Consider the following 19,023-nt stretch of genomic DNA (forward strand, 5'->3'; position numbering starts at 1 on the left):
AAGGACCAAAAATATGATAAAGGGACCATTTGAAATCATTTCAGCGGAATGAGTTTTCCACAAGGACGGCGGCGGTGGACCACTGAGTACTGGATGACATTCAGCAGGGTCAGAAGGGCAACATCTAAATGAAATAAATAAATTAAATAAAATACATTTTGGCCTCTCTCATTAGAGTGCAGAGCACCGTGGGGACTTCCTGGGTTAATAACTGGGATGAGGTTTGCATTACTTTGTGTCTCAGCAGCAGGAGAGGAACACAACCCTTTAATACAGCGGCTTCAATTACACCACATCAGGAAAACGATGTCCCCTTAGATCCCATTAAAAAAATAATACTGCAACCACCGTGTGTGTGTGTCTGTGTGTGTGTGTGTCTGTGTGTGTGTTTGCGAATACGTAAGACAGAGACAGAATTCTCTTTATGATTCTCTAGTCATGACCCATGGCACCCTGAGGACAAAAAATGAGGCACCCTCCCACACACACACACACACACACACACACACACACACACACACACACAAAGGGCAAAGACTTCTTTGAGGATAAAACTATAGTTAGGATCTTTCAACAAATAAAAAAACTTCAGTTTCAAACAGGGTGGAATCTTAAACCTATGTGTCTCTCTGTCAAGTGTTTTCCCTCGACTCATGTTGGCAGAAGTTTCTCCCTCGCAGTGGACAAATGAGGAAAATCACTTACTGGAAAAACTGCAGTTAGTTTCTTCTTTGTAATTTTTGCGCCGTGTAGCGTCAAACCGCAGGTTGCGCCGGACACACTGGCGGGGCTGTTTAGAGTAAGCTCAGAGTAAGCCTGCAGGAAATTAATGTAAGTCGATGCATTGTCCCCACAAGGCTCAGAAACATAAACTCTGTGTGCATGCGTGTTTGTGCAAATATGGTTAGGGTAAGTAGAGTGAGACATTTTTTTTCTTCCTCTCGTACTCAAAATGCTTCTGGACCCAGAGATTTGACAGAGTTGTCCTTTAGCCAGTGCCAGGAAGACTGATGTGTTTAAAAGCTTTAACATCTGTTAAATTGCTGCCATTGATAATCATCACAACTACCGGCAAATTGCTGCATCTTATCATGGGCAATTAACAAAATACGGAACTTCTAAAACACCCTCCGGCTGTCCTTTCGCTTCCTAAACTTCTCTCTTTCTTTTCCCCTCTTGCTGTCAGCTGCGCAGACATATGTGGCCTCATGTTAGGGAATGCCTCTGTGAATACCCATTGAAGGAAGCTATTTTGCCAAATGCCAAAGCCATTGGGTTGCTTCATATCCTGTCAGATAAGCAGCCACAAAGGGCTCACTTTCCCCCCACCCCCCCGACTCCCAAACCGCTCCGAGCATCTCGACATCCTCCTCTCTTCCTTCCCGCGTCCCCTCCTCCTGCTGCTCCAGTTAGTTGATAAAGAGTGGTGTAATGTCAGGAAGGGCACACATTCCTCAAAATGTGGTCACAGATCTCTGAGGAGCGAGGTTTAGGTGGCGGTGTGTGTGTGTGTGTGTGTGTGTGTGTGTGTGTGTGTGTGTGTGTGTGTCAGATCAGAGGGATGGAGAGGGTGAATGACAGAACAGTGACACAGCATGTGGCAAAACCGGAAGACTGAAACAAATCAGGATGGATTTTCAAACAACAGTTTGTTCATTTCATTCCGGTTTCCTTGCTGAATAAAGGTTAAATGAAGAAAAGGGTAGATTGTGAAATTCAGAGCTCAGGTTGTTGTGCAAGCAACTGAAGCATATCAAATGGTCATAATCAATTAACAGCTCCCTCTATTGTCTGTAGTAAATATGGCAGGCAGTCAGAGGAGGTCAGGGTGGGTGTTTGAGTCAAAAAACATGAGACCCTGTTTTTACTGGAGACTACCGTTCATCCTCCACAACAGGTTTGACAAATGATCACTCTACATTTCCTGTTTTTGACAGACTGTTTTCACAGCAACAGGTGCTTTATTAAAGCCCTCATTTTAAAAGATGTACCAGTGTCTCTAACCATTAAAATGTGTATCTAATTCAAACAACACCGAATGAACACTTTTAAATAATATTATTCCCTAAAGCTGAATTCATGAAAATATTTAATATGATTCTGTTGAACAGATTTGCTATAAATCCAGCTTTTAGTAAGGTGTGAATGCTCGGGTTTGTTTGAAATATTCAGGGTGTGCTCTAATATTTAAGCCACCCCATTAACCTATTTTAGTCGCGCAAAACCTTTACAAAGGAATAATTTATGGCGGAGCAGCACTGGATCGCATCAAACTGTACAAGTGTACCCTGTGAAGTAACCTTGGAGTGTATGTGGTCATTCAAGTTGGATTGTGGTTCAAGGCAAACATGAGACATGTCCTGACTGGACTGGATTTAAACCAGCAATAATAAATCTAAACTTTACAGCACCTGTCATATGACTCGAGCTCAAAGCGCCTCAAATTATAAAGAAAACAAATTTACCGTACGCCGTCATAAATGAGCCACTAATTTGTTTATTTCAAATGAATCAGCTATTCTCCTCAGTGGAAAAACAGCGGAGGTCCAGACTTGGCAGCGACTGCAACGCCTCACAGCACAACATTCAGAGTGCATCGAGTTAAAAAATGAAACTTTATGTTGGTTTAAACGTGGGAGTCAACAGTAGCACACTCTCCAAGTCTTTCAGCTCGATTGTAAATGACACAGGCTGCGCAACAAAAATGCTTTTGTGTCTCCCATGAGTTTTAAAACCTCCCATGAGACAACAGTTGGATGTCTCAAAAACAGAACTCTCTATAAAAAGCAGGCTTGGTCCTGAGTGCCAAACCATTGGTAGTGTGCTGAGGCACTCAGCGCGGTACACAGGCGTTAATTGCCTGGTTGCTTGTAACTTGGAATCCTTTTTTTAATGCTGTTGTTTTTGTAAACAGGGTTTTTTTTTTAAGGGATTGTAAACACCTGTGTGCTGGAAAATATGGGACTGGGACGCTCAGATGCTATGAAAGCTGATAAGTCAAATTCTGTCCATGTGTTTGTTCACGAACTGGTGATCTGGGTTATCTCACAGGAGCTTTGTGGTTCTTGATGTCCATTTGGAGATCGTTTATCACTTTATTCTCTTTAATCTGGAAGTCATGCTTTGGTTTCTTACTCATCTTCAAATCCGGGTCTGAAAAGTGTCTCCAGATGCTCCAGCTGTTGTGAGTGACATCGAGAGAACAGGAGGAAACAGTCCAATAACAATGGGCACTGGCAAAAAAATATTGTGCAGTAGACTTTTAGTTTCAAGACTCAAAATCAAAAGATGTTTGTTTTTTTTTTCCCCATAATTGAAATCATATTTCAGTTCTTGTGTAAATTCTGGTCTGTTCTCGGTATGTTGACTGCTTTAAAACATTTTACAGTCCTTGTTTTCATTTTTCTCATATTCACACATTCTCGGGTTGTCAGCATGAGCTACTTCGCTTTAGCCTGTCCTGCTGACTCTGCAGATTTGCCGGCTATATGTAGGACTAGCACAAACCGTGTTGCATATGAAGCCTTCCCAGTTTGGCTCCTATCAAAATGGCTGAGATGTTTGTGGCTTTGTGATTAAGCTGTTGCAAACCACACAGCCCAGGGAGAGTAAACCCAACATTTAAACCGAAACTCAGATACAGGCAGCCTGGGCAACAACAGTGGCATATTAGTAATTACGCCAAGACAAAATGTCCGTCATTTGTGTGTATCCCACATTCAGGCAGTTCGGCTTCTCGGCACATGGTATTAAGTTTGGGAGGCTTCGGGGGGTTCGGGGTAATGCTGTGCAGTCATTTGACAGCCTTGAATTGTCTGGAGGAATTAAAATAGCTTGCTGTAAAACTGGCTCATGTGATTATTGTTGAGATTTTCTGTCATTGTGTTACTTTAAGGCTTTGCTTCTATTTTTTTATGTGTGTGTGTATCCTCTTTTCTATATCATTCATGATCGAATACAGATCACTTGGTTGTTGGACTTCAAAGTGAACACCAATTGGATATCAGCTGCACCATTACCTATCAAGTCCCTGTGAATCCCTTTTTTGACCCAGAGGGACCTTGTCTAGAGGGGGAAAATAACCCATCTGTCCAGCAAATGTTTCCATATGGACATAAAGAGTGAGGCGCATTCTTGTGGAAATGACGGCAAGTCCTTTAATCTAAGAGACATAATCAATAAATGATAAGGCCTGTAGCTGCAGGCTAAAGCGGTAGTTTGAAGATAACTTAAGACAAGATCCGTGATGGGACAAAGTGGGGGTGGTGGGGATGATGTTGAATTAAAACATTATGCACGGAGGACTGGAGTTACTTGCTTAGTAATCAGGAGTCCCTATCAGCTCTTAAGATCACTTCCTGCGAGCTTAGCTCAGTCGTATTCAAGTGATCATTGTTTTATCTGGAAGGAATGCTAATTAGAGTGGTGGAGAAGCTAGCCCTGGCTGGCATTACCAAAATACACTCTGTGGTCAGTTTAAATGAGACAATAGATGCCTTCAGAACAACTATTATGCAAAGGAGTACCAATTGGGAACGCAATTTCCGTCTCGCAAATATTTACCAACAGCTGAAGACAAGGGAAAAAAGCTCAACAGGCAGCTAGCATGGCTAATGACTAAGTATAGAGAAGAGCTGAAATGTACATTTCAGTGACAGGGGGTTAGACTGAGGTTTCTGAGTGCGATTCAAGCCCCTCGGGAATGTGCTGAGTATGACTTCTGATGCGCTAGATAACCGAACTAATGGGCATTTTCAATCAGCATGTCAACCCAGATTTCAGCAGTGATTCAAAAATAACACCAAGCGTGGAGGGAGGTTTTAGGCTTGGCTTTGATTTCATGGGACTATAGGTTTCTGGACCAGAATTACATCTGAGTGCCAGTAGAATTTGTTCATCTCTGGAGCTGTTTCTAATGATATGGAATGACCCAGACGGGTGCTACTGGTTGTAAAGTCTCTAAAAATAGAGATGCTTATTTGCAATACCACATTTGGGCCATGCACACAGTGAGTGGCAAACTGTGACACCAGGCAAGGAGTCTAATTTTCCCTCTTTTACGGTTATTGCTGAGAATCCACTCGAACATGCCAGGCAGCCTTTGAAATAATACATTTGGAAATATATAATTTAGCCATCGACTTGTAACAAACACCGACTGTAAGGATTTGGAGCTCCGTGGCATTTACATTATGAGCCTATCTTCAGTTTTTCAACGGTAAATTTAGCTTTCAAGTGTTTCTTTTTCATGACCTGCTGTAGGCGCCTCTATCTGTGTAAAAATAGTAAGTTTTAACGTGAGGACTGCGTTTTGAGGATGATGTGGAATGTATCCAGATGCATAAGTGCTTTGCGATTTGTAAAAGCAAAAAGCGTTTGTGAGATCCTTTTGATGTCCACAGTTTATCAAATTATGGTAAGACATGTCATACGCGATAAACGTAATTCTTTGTCTCTGGCTGCGGCCGACTGAAAACACTGGGGTGTGTACGTGTGCGTGATTTATACCTTTCTCTTAAAAGTCAACTGTGAGAGTGACAGTAATATGATGTTTCCCACCCACAACGGAGGAACACACACAGTCAGCAGCCCCGGCATGGCTGTTTGCTGTGGCTATAGGGTGTTCCCAATCGTTTCCTTACCCACAGCACAGACAATGAGCTTACTGTATTTATCAAGGGTTGGTTCTGTGAGAGAAAATAGGAAAATTAAGTGCATTTTATTTTATTTTGTTGTATTGTCTCAGAATGTTCTTTGAAGGAATTTTGCAGTCGAGGAGTATTTTCAGATGTTTTCGGCCTGATCCAGGCAGACAGTGTGAGAGGGCCTGCAGAGATAAATGAACTTGACCACTTTGCTCATTTGCGTCTTCTTGGTGTTTCCTTTTGTCAGCTCATTTAGAACTCCTTAGATGTTGGTGTAAACAAATCAACATTTAGATAGTGTACTAATGTGGCCCTGAGAAGACCCTCTGAAGATAACTACCTTTGATATGACCCCCTGCAACTCACACTGCCCCCAGCTTAGCCTCGCCAGCAGGGGCAAGACAATCCAATCCATTTGCCCCCAGGAGAGATCAAAGCTCCCCTTCATTCTATTACCACAGGCTCCACCTTTGAAAAGCCCTTACACAAATGAGGTTGCCCATCAGCTATTGTCTTTGGTGGGTTTAAAGGCAGACTTTTTGAAAGGATTGGGAACAAGCACGAACATTAAAGAGTTTCGGTGTCGGAGGAGGCGAGATTGGCTGGGGGAGGCAGGATGGCATGAAAGGAGGTGCCAAGTAGTGAATGCTCTGATTAAAACCTGATGAGTGTTAATGGTTGAACCGCTGGGGCCATTACTGTGGCTTTGTCTGATAGGATGCTTCCCTGTTGAGTTAAGGTATGCCTTTTCACAGCTACTGGGGCTTTTGATGCTGCTTGAGCAGAGACGTGTCTGAAGCAGACACACTCATGTCCTCAGACGGATTTTTCAATAAGTACAAAATTTAGAAACATCTATTTCCTGCTCCAGTCTGTCTGCTGCGAACATACTGGATTAAGCACGCTTACCAGCGATGCCTTCTGATTGTGCACTCTTACACTGGGATTTGCCAATCGCTGGTTAAACTGTCTCTCCACAGTCCTAAAAGTTATTTTTCAAAGTATAAGGTTTCTGTGGTCACTTGTACTCAATCAGCTGTGCTAATTGACTGTGACTCTGCAAGTCTGCCATCTTTCACTCTTATATAACTGGATATAACTTTATTTTTTACTGAATAGCAACTCAGTCTGCATTACTTTTCCACCAACTCTCTCGCTTTGCAATATTTTTTTTTTTTTTTTTTTACCTCTTCGAAAACTTTGTAAATAATGAGTAAATTATATGTGTGAAGCAGCTTTGAGCAATGTGGTTGTGGCTGAGGCAGACTTTACATAGCAGCCAGGAGCTGAGCCAGCTCTGGCCCTTGTCCTAGCCCCAACCCCACGCCGCCAAGCAGTGAGCTTCTGGACCAGCCATAATGAAGAGTATGCATTTTTATCCCCAGCTGCAACTCAGCCTCCTTCCTGGTACATCTGTTCAATCCCAGCCTGGCAGAGCAGGCAAATGTTGCATATTGGGGCAGTATTTGTTTGTGCTGAAGTGGTTCCAGATGTGCGCACAACGAATATGTTACACACAGAGGGACTGCAGAGAGCCGGGGAATCCACCTGAAGGATACAGGTGAAAGGAGGATGCGAAATGTTGTGGCTGTGTCGCCATTAAGGCCAGCTGCCTCCGTTTATTCCAAAAAAAACAAAAAAAACAAAGTGGTAGCATAAAGAAAATGTACATGCATGAGTTCAGGAAGCAACCAAGCATAACAAAAGCACCGGGTGTTGTGGTGAAGTATCACTCTGCTTCCACTGCAGTGTTACTGTAATAGGCAGCTGATGCAACTTAATATACAACCACTTGTTTTGCTTCTAGTACAACGCACTCAAAGATTTTTTAGACCTTTAAAGCTGAATTCAAAGCAGCCAAGTTTCCTTCATGTGGTAAATTGCGGACTCAAAGAGATGACTTCATCAGAGACAGACCTGAGACCACAGCAGGGATACCGAGAGCAGATGGAAGCAACACCAGGATGAATCAAACCCCTCATCCGTTAGACTGCCCTGGCAAAACAAGCCTGCTGTCACAGCCCGGTCCCCACAGCTGTAGTTCTAGACTGGCATGTTTCTGAAGGCGCAAGGACAAAATCATATCTACATATCTGTCATTGGAAATGAGTGGAATTATTATCATTTTTAAATGTTCAGCAGTAACAAACACATGTGTCTGCTGGTTGTCTTGTCTATCCTTGGTATGAATACAAACAGAGCTGGCATGGCCTGGCACACCGACCTATTCACAAGTAATGTCCCAATGGTCTGACCCTTCAAGAAATCATCAAAATACTGTAATGACTGACATCCTCATTCGACAGACTGTAAACACGGAGGAGGTTCTACTTTTACTGCTAAACCAGTTGACTGGGCTTCCATGAAAAAGGGAGCAGCTCTACTAGCAGGGTTGGTCCAAAACACCAGACGTGCTCAAGTCTTCAGTTTGACCAAAAAACCACTTGGTGTTAGGAAAATGATTTTAGATGGCCCACAAGTTTAATCTAAACCTCGAAAGACCTCCAGTAGCAAAGTGTAGAGGCTTATCAATACTTGGTCAGATGAACTGATTTTGTGGTTGTTTGTGGTCGCCCATGAAAACTATTCTGTTTTTCGCCCTTACAACCCGGTCGAAGTGAAATCAACCCATGTTGACATTTGACCCCAAAGAAAAGGCTCTAGGCAACACACACATTGTGAAAACTTGTGACTTTTCCTTAAATTGACCGAAAGTCCAAAAAAAAAAAAAGAAATAGACATAGATTTTTTTTTTAAATTGTTAATTCTGCTTTTTCAGTACAAATTTTTACAAGTGCTTCATATTTTTCATGCTGAGGCTGGGCCCAATTTGTTTTGAGGACATTTAGGTCCACCAGTCAGGTCAATTCAAATTATGTTTTTAGGTAAACTTGAAACTGTAAAACTCGTTCTTGCCTGAGTGCATTTTATTGTTTAAGACTGATGGAGTTCAGTAGGATGTTCAGCTGTCTCCACAACTTTCCATGTTCCCATCAAAAACCCTCAACATCGAATAAAAAAGAAGTAAGCTGCTTTAAGAACCTCCTAAAATAAAAAAGAAAATTTAAAAAATCAACTACTTATGAATGTTAGCAACTGTATTATTTGCACATCCTAAATAAATCACTATGGTCCGTTTCATTTTGTATTGGCATTATCAAAGGGTTGAATTTTTATGAAAGTTAAAATGCTATGTGGGTTTTTCGAGGAATGTGAATATGATGAATCAATCGTGGAAAATTAATGAGCAGAATTCTGTTTTTGCGCGTGCTTTTTGAGTGCAGAGGGGAAGTGAACAGAACCAGGTGAAGGTGTGAAAGTTTTCTGTTTTTCCTGGACTATATCGGTGTGAAGGCAGGCTTAGGGCGCTTTCACACCAGGATAATCCTTGGAAATGTCTTTTTGAACGTTCAGTATCTCACTTCAGCACCTCAGACGCTTTTATTGTCAAGTATCTCTTTGTTCTCTTGGCACATTTTATACCTTTGAATTAAAAATCTATGCAAAGCCCAATCCAGCGGCAATGAGAAAAAAACACACTGCACAAACACACAGTGAGAAGTGGAATGTAATATGAAACTAATTAAAGTACAGCGCGTCATCAGTTCACTATGAAAAGCCTTGTTTCCCCTCTCGCATTGACATCACCCTGGAGTTAAGTCAGTGGAGCAAACCTGTTCTCCACCTGCTTTCACACACTCAACACATTGTGCTCAAAGAGTTGTCTTTTGTTTAATTATTATTTCCCAAGTGCCGGGAGATTTCCCTGTATTGCTCAATCGAGCAGATTGTCATCACACACAGATGAATGGCGAGCATTGTGTTCCTCTTCCATAAAGTGATCAGTGCCAGCACCCAGAAGTTTGACAACACCCCCCCCTGTAAATTTCTGTTTACATAAGCGCTTGGTTTTTGATCCGAATATTCATTCCAGGAGTATGCCATCTCTTTCATCTGATGAAATAGCATGCGTTGCCTCTGTGTACTTAGCCTTGTTTCTTCGTTTCTTTTACCCTTTCATCTCCGACGATCCTCTCATGAGTTTGTTAACTCAGGGATGTCTGTCAAGGGGTGTTTGGCAGCAGTGTGTTAGAATAACAATTGCAGATACACTCGGCGCTCAGGCAGATAAAAGCTTTATTGTAACTCCAAGATTGTGAAGAGAGATTGCACATTTTAAGACACCGGTATAAACAAATTCCTGGGTTTTATTGCCCATTAAATGTTATTACGATGAAGTTGAACTTGTACAATATCTTACCAGCCAGATCACAATCTCATTTGTTTGGATTCTGCAAATAAAACAGCACAGCGGAATGAACAGAGCCAGACTGTGCGAGCGTAAACCAGTATTTTCCTGAACTATAGCATGCATGTGTGTTGTTGAGATAAATGTTTGCTGTAGTTACATGTTTCCAGTTTTCTGGAAGCGTACGCTAGCATGAAAACGCATGCCAGCAGAAGTGCTGATTCATTCTTGTGGTATGACAACACTCGCTGTTGTTGGTTGGGATGCCACTGCGTGGGCGAGTGTGCTTTTACTCCAAACGTCTCACACCCCAAGATTCACCCCCCGTGAGGGTGTGTGTGTGTGTGTGTGTGTGTGTGTGTGTGTGTGTGTGTGTGTGTGTGTGTGCATGTGCAGATGTGTCAAAGCTGTCAGGGTGGCATGTGGGGACCTGACTGCTGCGTGGTGCTGCTGTTGTTGTCGTCATTGTTGCTTCTCTGGAGTCCAGTAAATGTACAGAGCTACGTGTGGAAGGCACACACACACACACACACACACACACACACACACACACACACACACACACACACACACACACACAACCTGGCCTTCCTGGTGCTTGGGCACATGCCTGTGGCCTGTGTTAGCCTGTGGTTGGCGTAATGATGACAGGCTCTCTCTCTCTCTCTCTCTCTCTCTCTCTCTCTCTCTCTCTCTCTCTCTCTCTCTCTCTCTCGCTCTCTCGTGCACACACACACACATGCACGCAGATTCCAGGACCCCCACAAACATGACTTGGCTGAGCTTGCTTGGTATATTGTGCTGCTGCTGACAATGCTCCCATTACTCTTAATTACCCTGAGGAATGGACACTAAATTGTTTAAATGGAGTATGTGTCTCTCTGTCTGCCTGCCTTGTGGTCAACGTGCCTTTTCTCAACAGTGGCGATAGAAATATTCAGATTGTTTACTTCAGTAAAAATAGCAATACCACAATGCGAAAATACTCTATTAAACCAAAATGCATGTCGACAGGTCAGATATAACTGCTAAATTGTGAAATATTATCCTGGTATGATCAGTATTATAATTCTTTGCAGATTGAAAGGCTTCTGGCACAGTTATACTGTATTATTTCGGTAGTGTTGTGCAATTTCTACTTATCGCAAATTGTGCTTCAAGTTTCTTTTGAAAAGCACATTGTTATTTTCACAGGCTCTAATAAACAGTGTGGTTTTACTGCATGCTTTAGAAACCTTTTCTCATCAAAATCAAATTAACCCTTTGGATTCAGTCTCTTCTTGCCCATAGTTTATTGACTTGAAGCACAAAGTTGTTACTGTTAAACAGACAATATGAAACTGAAGACTGTTTCATTCTCTTTATCTTTATTCAATATTAAAAGATTAAGAAACATAAATCAAAATAGTGTTTCTAAATTAAGTGGTGTTCATTTTTTTCTCGGTCCATGGACGTTTGATTTAACTGACTGTCCATCTGTTAACATGTAAAAACACAATGTGCATTATGTAGCTAGACATCAGTTCCTCTGCTTTACAGGTTGTTATGTTGTTAACTTGATCCAGATAATTTAGAGACAAACACATCAGATAAGCACTTGTGCTACTGTCCTTAGTTATTTTTTAACCACTCATCTTCAGTGACAGGCAACACGACCTTGTTTGCTTTTGACAAACTTCAGACTAATGTCTTTGAATGTAAACAGATGAGGAGGTTATTCGACTTGGTCCCATATCAAGAGGGTCCTGTGCTTCTTTTGATCTGAGTAGTGGATCATGCAGAAAAGTACAGTGATTTCCTCAACATCTTCTAATCTAAATAGGTCTAATTACAGGCACCAAGGTGTATTTGAGTGGATTCATTGCCTACATATTAGAGCACATCCAGCCATTGCTCAACAGCCAGGAAGCGGGATGTGCTATGCAATTGGAGAGAGACAGAGATCCCAGATCCTTTTTTTGGATTGCGTCACAAAAAGTGCTGTGGTGCACCTCATTTCATGAAGCCCTTGTGTAGATTGAGTAAGATGAAGTAATTAGAGGCTTTAGCTTGGGCAGCTAGCTATCTGCTCTGCTGCACATAAAGGCAGGGAAGTTATAATTAGAAACTAGCCAACACCAAAGCTTTAGGTGGCAAACATGTACCAGGATACATGTTATTACCTCTTTGCAGTTATCATTTGATATGACCACATCCTGTCTTGTTTTCAAAGTTGATCTAATGACATGACCTTGCTTGACCAATCCTGTGCTCACATAACAGGATGTGGCCTGGTAAAGCTGTAGTAATGATTCATTAAGGAGGTTTTTTTTTTTTTTTTTTGGATGTATTTTCCCAGCATAGTGGAGCAGTTCTGTGTTTGGGATGCGTAATTGGGACAAACAATAAAACCATCCACTCCTAAAAGGTCTTCTTATGTTTCTTGCAAATAAATAAGTCAAGCAAGCTATACCTTGAGGGAAACCTTTGGTTTTATGATGGCAAATTAGAAAAAATGACAGTGCAGAAAGAAGGACTATGATTACATTTAATAAAACAAATATATTTTACATTTTTTTTATAAAACAATATACATGCAGCACCACGTCTGTATAATACTGGTGTTGACTTAATTCTGTTAAGTGCCACTTCCAGGATATTTACAACACAGTAATTTACTGCAAAAAAACGTGGCTTGAAGTTTCATAAAAAGAAACAAAACAACTCTGCCATTACTGACAGCGAGAATCGATCTGCCCAATACTTCTGACATGTCACTTCCTAACTTCCGACTCTCCATCTGTTGATGGGGAATTGGATCAGTCCATCTTGCACCGCCGTATCCCTCTGGGTGTATCACTTTTCCAGGAATCTTGTCTATCCTTCCGGGTGATGTGTTTGTGTCAGCAACTTTGGCAGGAAGGAATGTCTTAGGTGTTGGACATTTATCTGTGTGTGTGTGTGGAGGGTGTGTGTGTGTGTGTGTGTGTGTGTGTGTGTGTGTGTGTGTCAGCATCTGTGGTGTATGCAAGGCTGAAGTGTTTGTCAGTGTCTGTGACTGATTTATGGGTTTTGCAGGGTGTGTGTGCTCCAGAGTCTGTTGTCCATGCGTTTGTGTCAGCGTCTCTGACAGGTGTGTAGGTTCCGGGCGGCAGTCCTGCTGATGCCGTGATCTCGCTCTCCCTTCTCCGGTCGACAGGTCAGCCCCTCGCCACAGTCGCAGCGCTGGAACAACTCCAAGCCGTGGTTGCCTTTCCTGCGGTGGCGCGTACACACCTGGCCCTCTGTCAGCACAGGCTTACAGATGCGAGACCAGAAGTGTCTGGCGCAGCACAAACCATCCGAGCAGTCTGCCGATCTCAGGCAACTATCCCCCTCTTGTCCTGGAGAAAGGAGAGAAGAGAGGAGATGTAAATAACCTACATGAAACAGATTGATAACTTCTCACTTCTCCGCAGAGGAAGGATTGTTGATTCCTAACAGAACACTCACCTTTGACAGCGTTGGGATGATGACCCTGGGCACTGGAGGTTTTCTTGCCATGGTGCTCGGTGGTGTGATTGTGTTTGTGCCCACCAGTGGTGATGGATGGCTCTGTGACAACCATGTCATTTGCATGGCAAACCCCTGAAAAGGTCACAGAGCAAAAGGAGAGTGCATTTAGGGTCTGTATCAACCACAATTATATATCAGCTGGTGATGAATGTGCATCACGAGACAAGGAGACATACAGGATAATGCAAGTAGTCTTGGTTCGGGAAAATCAGCAAGAGCCTTGTAATTATAACTGTCAGTAATTATTTTAAGTGAGATGTATCTGCTTACCATTGCTGCAGCGGTTTCCTGCACAACACATGGAGTCCCTTGTGCAACGCTTCCGGCTCTTACGGCACGGCAGACAGGCGCCTCGAGCATCGTTGCAGAATTCATCACCTCCGCAGTCGTCGTCAGCCGCACAAACACCTGACTGCTGAAATGACAACGAAAACAAAAGCAGCGCGTCACAAAACGCGGCGTTGATCTCAGCGCGAGACGGACTTTCGCCGTTGCGCACCGACTTCGCTTTTACGCACGGAGGAGTTGGTTACCTGCAAGGTGTCCGGCGGTAATTTCTGCCCAATACTGCCGGGAGGGGACGTGCGCGGACTTGGACTGACAAGGTCGGTGCCTTTGCCAGCGGGAGCACCGGGTAAGTTTTTGATGGCGTTGGAATTCATAAGAGCAGCGCCCGCGTAAACCTCCCCAAGGTATCCAAACAGCGTGAGGTACACAGCCAGGCAGCGGCGCGCTGACGGCATCTTCATGATTCACCTCTTTTCAATCCACCAACAAACACACGCGCACAAAAGGGGGGGAAAAAAATCCGTTTGCTGTTAAATAATTGAGCGACAAAGTCCAAAGCGGGCCTCGGATCCTGAATCCCAAAGTTTCCAGAGAGTTTCAGCGCGATTCTTGGAAGTCTCCTGACTCTCAGTCCTGGGATGATCTCTTTATACATGTGGACCTGTTTGTCTTCCCGCCCCTCGCTGTGCACAACAAAGGCGGAGGGGTGGAATTTCAAACAGAGCCCCACTGTACGGAAATGGCCTCTATTCTCCCTGCACAGGAGACTGGTTTCACTGACCTGCGAAGTCTCAACGCGCATCACACACAGATGCACGTTTCATCTAAATTATTTAATATAAGAATATCAAATGCACTCTAGCTCCTTCCCATTCCACAGCATGACAGGAGCAATTGCCAAAGTTTGCCACCACTGAGATTTATTGTTTTTTATTTCAATTTTATTCAATAAATATCTAAAAAAAAAAAAAAACAATGCCAGGAAGTCTTATACTTTTATTATAATATTCCGTTTAAACAAAGTCAAAGGTGAATCTTTATTGATTTGTTAAATGATTAAAACTATTTAATTTCTTCACAAAACTTAATTATTTGTTTAGAATATGTTGGTGACTTTTCGGAAGCTTTTTTTTTTTTTTTTTTTTTTTACTTTGGGGCCGTTTCACACTGTGGGGGTCTTGCACGTTACTTTTTTCATACCTGCACGTCTTTGTAAAAGCTGCTTGGTTATTCCCTCTTCTTTGACATTCAAGCCACTGCCCTTTGGCTGTGTGAAGATCCTGATTGAAGTTCCCTGCGTCGATGAACTACTTCATTTGATCCCTCTGATTGCAAAGGGGGCAATTATCCTCCAAAGTGTGCGTGATTACACCGGTGGCGGACATCAATGTGCGGGATATGCAGGCCATTAGGAGTTGTGAAAAGTTTACCGAATTAATAGACTTCCGTGGAGAGGCCCTTCAGGACTGGCTGGCACTTTGAGATTAAAGGAGACTCTGATGTGTCCTGCTCTCTGACCCTTCTGGCTCCACCGCTGCAAAAAAAAAAAGCGCAACCTGGGGGATGTGCTTATTTAACAACAGTCAAATAGTCTCAAAATGTGTATTCTGGATCAATCTTACAATCAAGTTTTTGTCGTTTTTTTTCAAGCCTCAGATAAGTGCAAACTTAAACCACCTTACAATACAGTTCTGAGGGATTTTCAGAGATTTATTCTAATATCAAGCAGGACGCTCCTGGAAACTATCAGCACTGACTGTCTTATTATCTCCGCCTTCAGTTTGTCAGTTTTAGAACAGTTTGTGAGTCAAGAAGCTTTTCAGAGTTTGTCTAAATTCATTATTTCACTTATTTGTCTCTGCAGCCCTCCTTGGAGGACGAGTCCACAGGTGATGAAGGGGCGAGCTGGAAACGAGCTGTTTATTCTGTACGGAGACGTTTTGGCACTTGGACGTCATCTGCTGGTCTTACAGCCTCCCTTTTGGCTGTCTGCGTGCGTGCGTGCATGCGTGCGTGCGTGCGCATTTAGGAGATGCGCATCGTACGTATACCTGACAAACACACGCGGGCACTTTGCGCGTTTCAATTGCTGCATATCTTTTGAAGTGGAGCTTTTATCTCCACTTTACTAAATGTCAGTGCTGGTAAGGTGAGCTCCTTTGATGCACTTTGATCCCTTTTGATCTTGACAAAGTGTCACCCTGTTGTTATAGCTGGAGCCATTTCCCTGTCCCCCCAAACAGATCTGTTGTGCGAAAAACACGGGAGACCAGACAAGCTGAATCATCTGCACTTACTGCTAAGTGGACGACATTAGCCCCTTCACGTGATTATTAGATATCCGGGAACTTAAACCAGTTCAGATCAAACTGGGCACTCGTGTGTAGAAACATTATTCTTACCTGTAGCGCCCTCCAGTGGCAAATACCACCAAACTGCAGAATAAACCCCCCCCCCCCCCCCCCCCAAGGATGTTTCAAATAACTGAGACGAGCACGACTCAAAATTATGTTTTTACTCTATAATTTTAAAAATCTTACACGTGGCACTCTGCAAAATGAATTTACAGCAGAATAAAGAAACAACAGAAACACAAGGCCGATACCAGAAGGCAGTCAAGAAAGGTCAGAACCAGTGGTGTGGGAAGGGATGAGATACATAAGGCTTTTTGACAAACATGTTCTGCCCTCAACACAGTAAAATACTTAGTGTCTATCTACAGAATTCATATTTTTGTCATTTTTTTAGGTCTCTGTCAACAATTTGATATAATTTTCTGGGATGACGGATGACTGATGAGCTTGAAATAAAACACTGAAGTGAGAATTTATGAGCGATGCCTTCATACAATTTAAGATTGTCAACAGTGGTAAACAAGAATACGGGTTTTTAATATTTTCGAAATGTTCAAAGCTGCAATTCATTCTTGCCATCTCCGGATGCTTATAGCTCATGATGGATGGATGAGATCTCTGAGCTACGAATAGTGCTTTCTGCTGTTTCATATCAGGCTCTAGAGGTTGAGATCAGATGTTTTGAGAAAAGCATGTCATTGCAGCCACATCGGGTCTGTGAAATTCAGTTCACTGGTAATAAATGTTCCCGTGAGATAAATCAAAGGCATACACGATAAATTTACTTCATATACACTTCCGGTAGCCATCGAATGACTTAGAAATTATTTTTTTTCCAGGGTGATTAATGTATTTATTAGATATAACAAAGGGTGAGAAGCAGCCGTCTAAGAGGACACAAGTTTCTGAGGTGTATATGTGTTCATGCAGCATCTGAAAAGGTCTCGTGATGTTGAATTTGTATGCCGTTGACTTAAGGCACTTACATTCCACTGAACTTTATGTTCTGATTTTTGGACATGAGGGATGATGGTTTAGACATCATAGCGCTAGTGGTCAAAGTTTTCACAAAATATAGATTTCTTCTTCTTTTTTTTTTTGTCTCCTGTTTTTTTTCTGGAAAAAATATTTCAAAATTTCCACATGATGTTATGTTTAGGGTGGTAGATCGTGCGAATGCGGTAGATCCAGCTTCCAAAAAGACAACGGTGACTTCATACGGAAGAAGTTAAACCTGTTGAAAATCCTCGAGAACACCACTGACCACAATGCAACATGGTGTCAAGCGATACCGAACAAGTTTTCACTCGAGTACATAAACTTTTTCTAAAGAATGACGTCAAGTACGTTACAAAGTAATCAAGCACAAAAAAAATAAAAAATAAAATAAAATCACAATACAAAAACAATAACCAGTACTGTCATCTCAACATCGCTTATTACAATTTATCAACAGCACCAAATACACTGAAACCAGGTTCACAGTAATGTCAGAAATATACAGGAGTGAACGGAGGACATCTGGTTTGGGTGAGAGGGATGAGGCATTTTGGGTGAATTAACCAAAGAAGAATGCGGCGAGAAAAGAATTCATGGACGCGAATAAAAGTATAACATAACAAAACAACAACAAAAATAAATGTGACTTCAAATGAAGCTTAAAATGAGCTCGAAATAACAGCTGATTTTCTCAGTTTATGGTCTTAAGTGCATAATGACTCACTGTTTGATGGGAGTATTAGCTGACATTTCATGTGCGCCGGTGTGTGATTCATTAAATTTTGAAGCAGGGCACTTTAAGAGTCACTTCTCTTTCCACTGACTGCACAGTGTTTGTGCTTTTTAAGGTAGATTAATCTCACTTACCGCGTACCAAGTATTTGATTTTAGCCTCGTTGTGTTCGCTCCTAATTCTGCTCGTTATGTAACTTGTAAAATCAAATACTATGTACCGTACAAACTGTTTGCCATAAGTATGTTCTGTGACATTCAGGGTAGTCTTGAGCACTTGATGCCAGTTTTTCTTGCAAACTGTTTTTAATGTAGATCTCTGGAAAGTATCACAGATAGCAGCAAGCGGCCGCCTGTCCAAAATACCTACAGCACAACTGCAGTGAGATTGTAATTTCTCCCAAAGTCCACCAGGTACGCCACCTATATTGCAGAGAAACAAATCTAGAACAGAAAAAAAAACATCCTTGTTTGTTTCCACACTTTTTGAGCATTCTTCCACATTTTCACTCTTAATTTACCTTGGATCAAAACTTAAGACAAACTTGAAAACATTCATCTCTTCATGACACCTTTTCTCCTTTCAGTTCAGCCTATCAGTCTTCTGTTATATTATGTGTGTGTGTGTATCCCTGCACTTTCTCTGCCTTTTCCTTTTAGACCAGAGTGTAAGACAACACCGAAGAAGTGCTACAGCAGTCCCAGTATAAATGCTTGATCCAGAGCCACAGTGAAATAAAGGCATATCGGTGACCCAGAGGGTTTGCCATCCATCCGTTGATCTTCTTTTCCGTTATCTTCTCTTTCATGTTTAATAGTAATAGTAATAGTACATAATTTAATCTTTTTTTTTTTTCCTCTACAGCCATGTTCTCCGAGATGGTCTCCGAGCAAACAAAAGAAGAGTTTCTTTTGGTGTTAAGGACTTTAAAAATCAACGTCCCAGCCGGAGTTGTCGTCGGGAGGTGGGTCCTCGTTGTCCTCTGGGAAACTGTCGAAGTTACTTGTGTCAACTGCTGACGTGACCTGGGAAGACAAAACCGATCCCTCATATGAAGCTGAAGCATCTGTCATCCCGGCGATCGTAGCTCCAGTGTGAGTGTAACTTACATTAGGAATAATGGGAGGCGTCAATGTGCCCTTCTTCAAGCCCTCCCAGTTAAAGCCCTCAAACCATCTATAGGAAAAAAAACAAAACAATATTGTTTCACTGTGATCAAGA

At 42.2% G+C, this 19,023-nt stretch overlaps 2 protein-coding genes across 3 annotated transcripts in view; both read right to left on the reverse strand.

Moving 5' to 3' along the window:
* Positions 1–12,407: 12,407 nt before the first annotated feature.
* Positions 12,408–14,361, reverse strand: LOC115398990 (dickkopf-related protein 1-like). The gene is made up of 4 exons (XM_030106082.1): positions 13,962–14,361; positions 13,699–13,843; positions 13,366–13,500; positions 12,408–13,256 (listed from the first exon to the last, which is right to left on the reverse strand). The coding sequence occupies exons 1-4, from the start codon at positions 14,175–14,177 to the stop codon at positions 12,991–12,993; spliced, it is 762 nt and encodes a 253-aa protein (XP_029961942.1). The 5' UTR covers positions 14,178–14,361; the 3' UTR covers positions 12,408–12,990.
* A 2,359-nt stretch (positions 14,362–16,720) lies between these two features.
* The window catches only part of LOC115398987 (cGMP-dependent protein kinase 1), a 91,412-nt gene continuing 89,109 nt past the window's right edge, over positions 16,721–19,023 (reverse strand). For both annotated transcript variants that reach the window (XM_030106078.1, XM_030106077.1), the window contains exons 17-18: positions 18,912–18,978; positions 16,721–18,827 (exon numbers count right to left, since the gene is read on the reverse strand). In XM_030106078.1, the coding sequence (XP_029961938.1) occupies positions 18,729–18,827; positions 18,912–18,978 (166 nt within the window). In that variant the 3' untranslated portion in view covers positions 16,721–18,728. The remainder of the gene's footprint in view (positions 18,828–18,911; positions 18,979–19,023) is intronic.

This window comes from Salarias fasciatus, chromosome 13 (genome assembly GCF_902148845.1).
Source record: "Salarias fasciatus chromosome 13, fSalaFa1.1, whole genome shotgun sequence".
In the NCBI taxonomy this organism is placed as follows: domain Eukaryota; kingdom Metazoa; phylum Chordata; class Actinopteri; order Blenniiformes; family Blenniidae; genus Salarias; species Salarias fasciatus.

What these genes read in the sequence shown, in the direction of transcription:
- LOC115398990 (XM_030106082.1), bottom strand. Translation starts at nt 14,177, where the DNA reads ATGAAGATGCCGTCAGCGCGCCGCTGCCTGGCTGTGTACCTCACGCTG. An exon ending in AGGAAACCGCTGCAGCAATG is followed by an intron (nt 13,501 to 13,698) that starts GTAAGCAGATAC and finishes TGACCTTTTCAG; the next exon opens with GGGTTTGCCATGCAAATGAC. An exon ending in TCATCCCAACGCTGTCAAAG is followed by an intron (nt 13,257 to 13,365) that starts GTGAGTGTTCTG and finishes TCCTTTCTCCAG; the next exon opens with GACAAGAGGGGGATAGTTGC.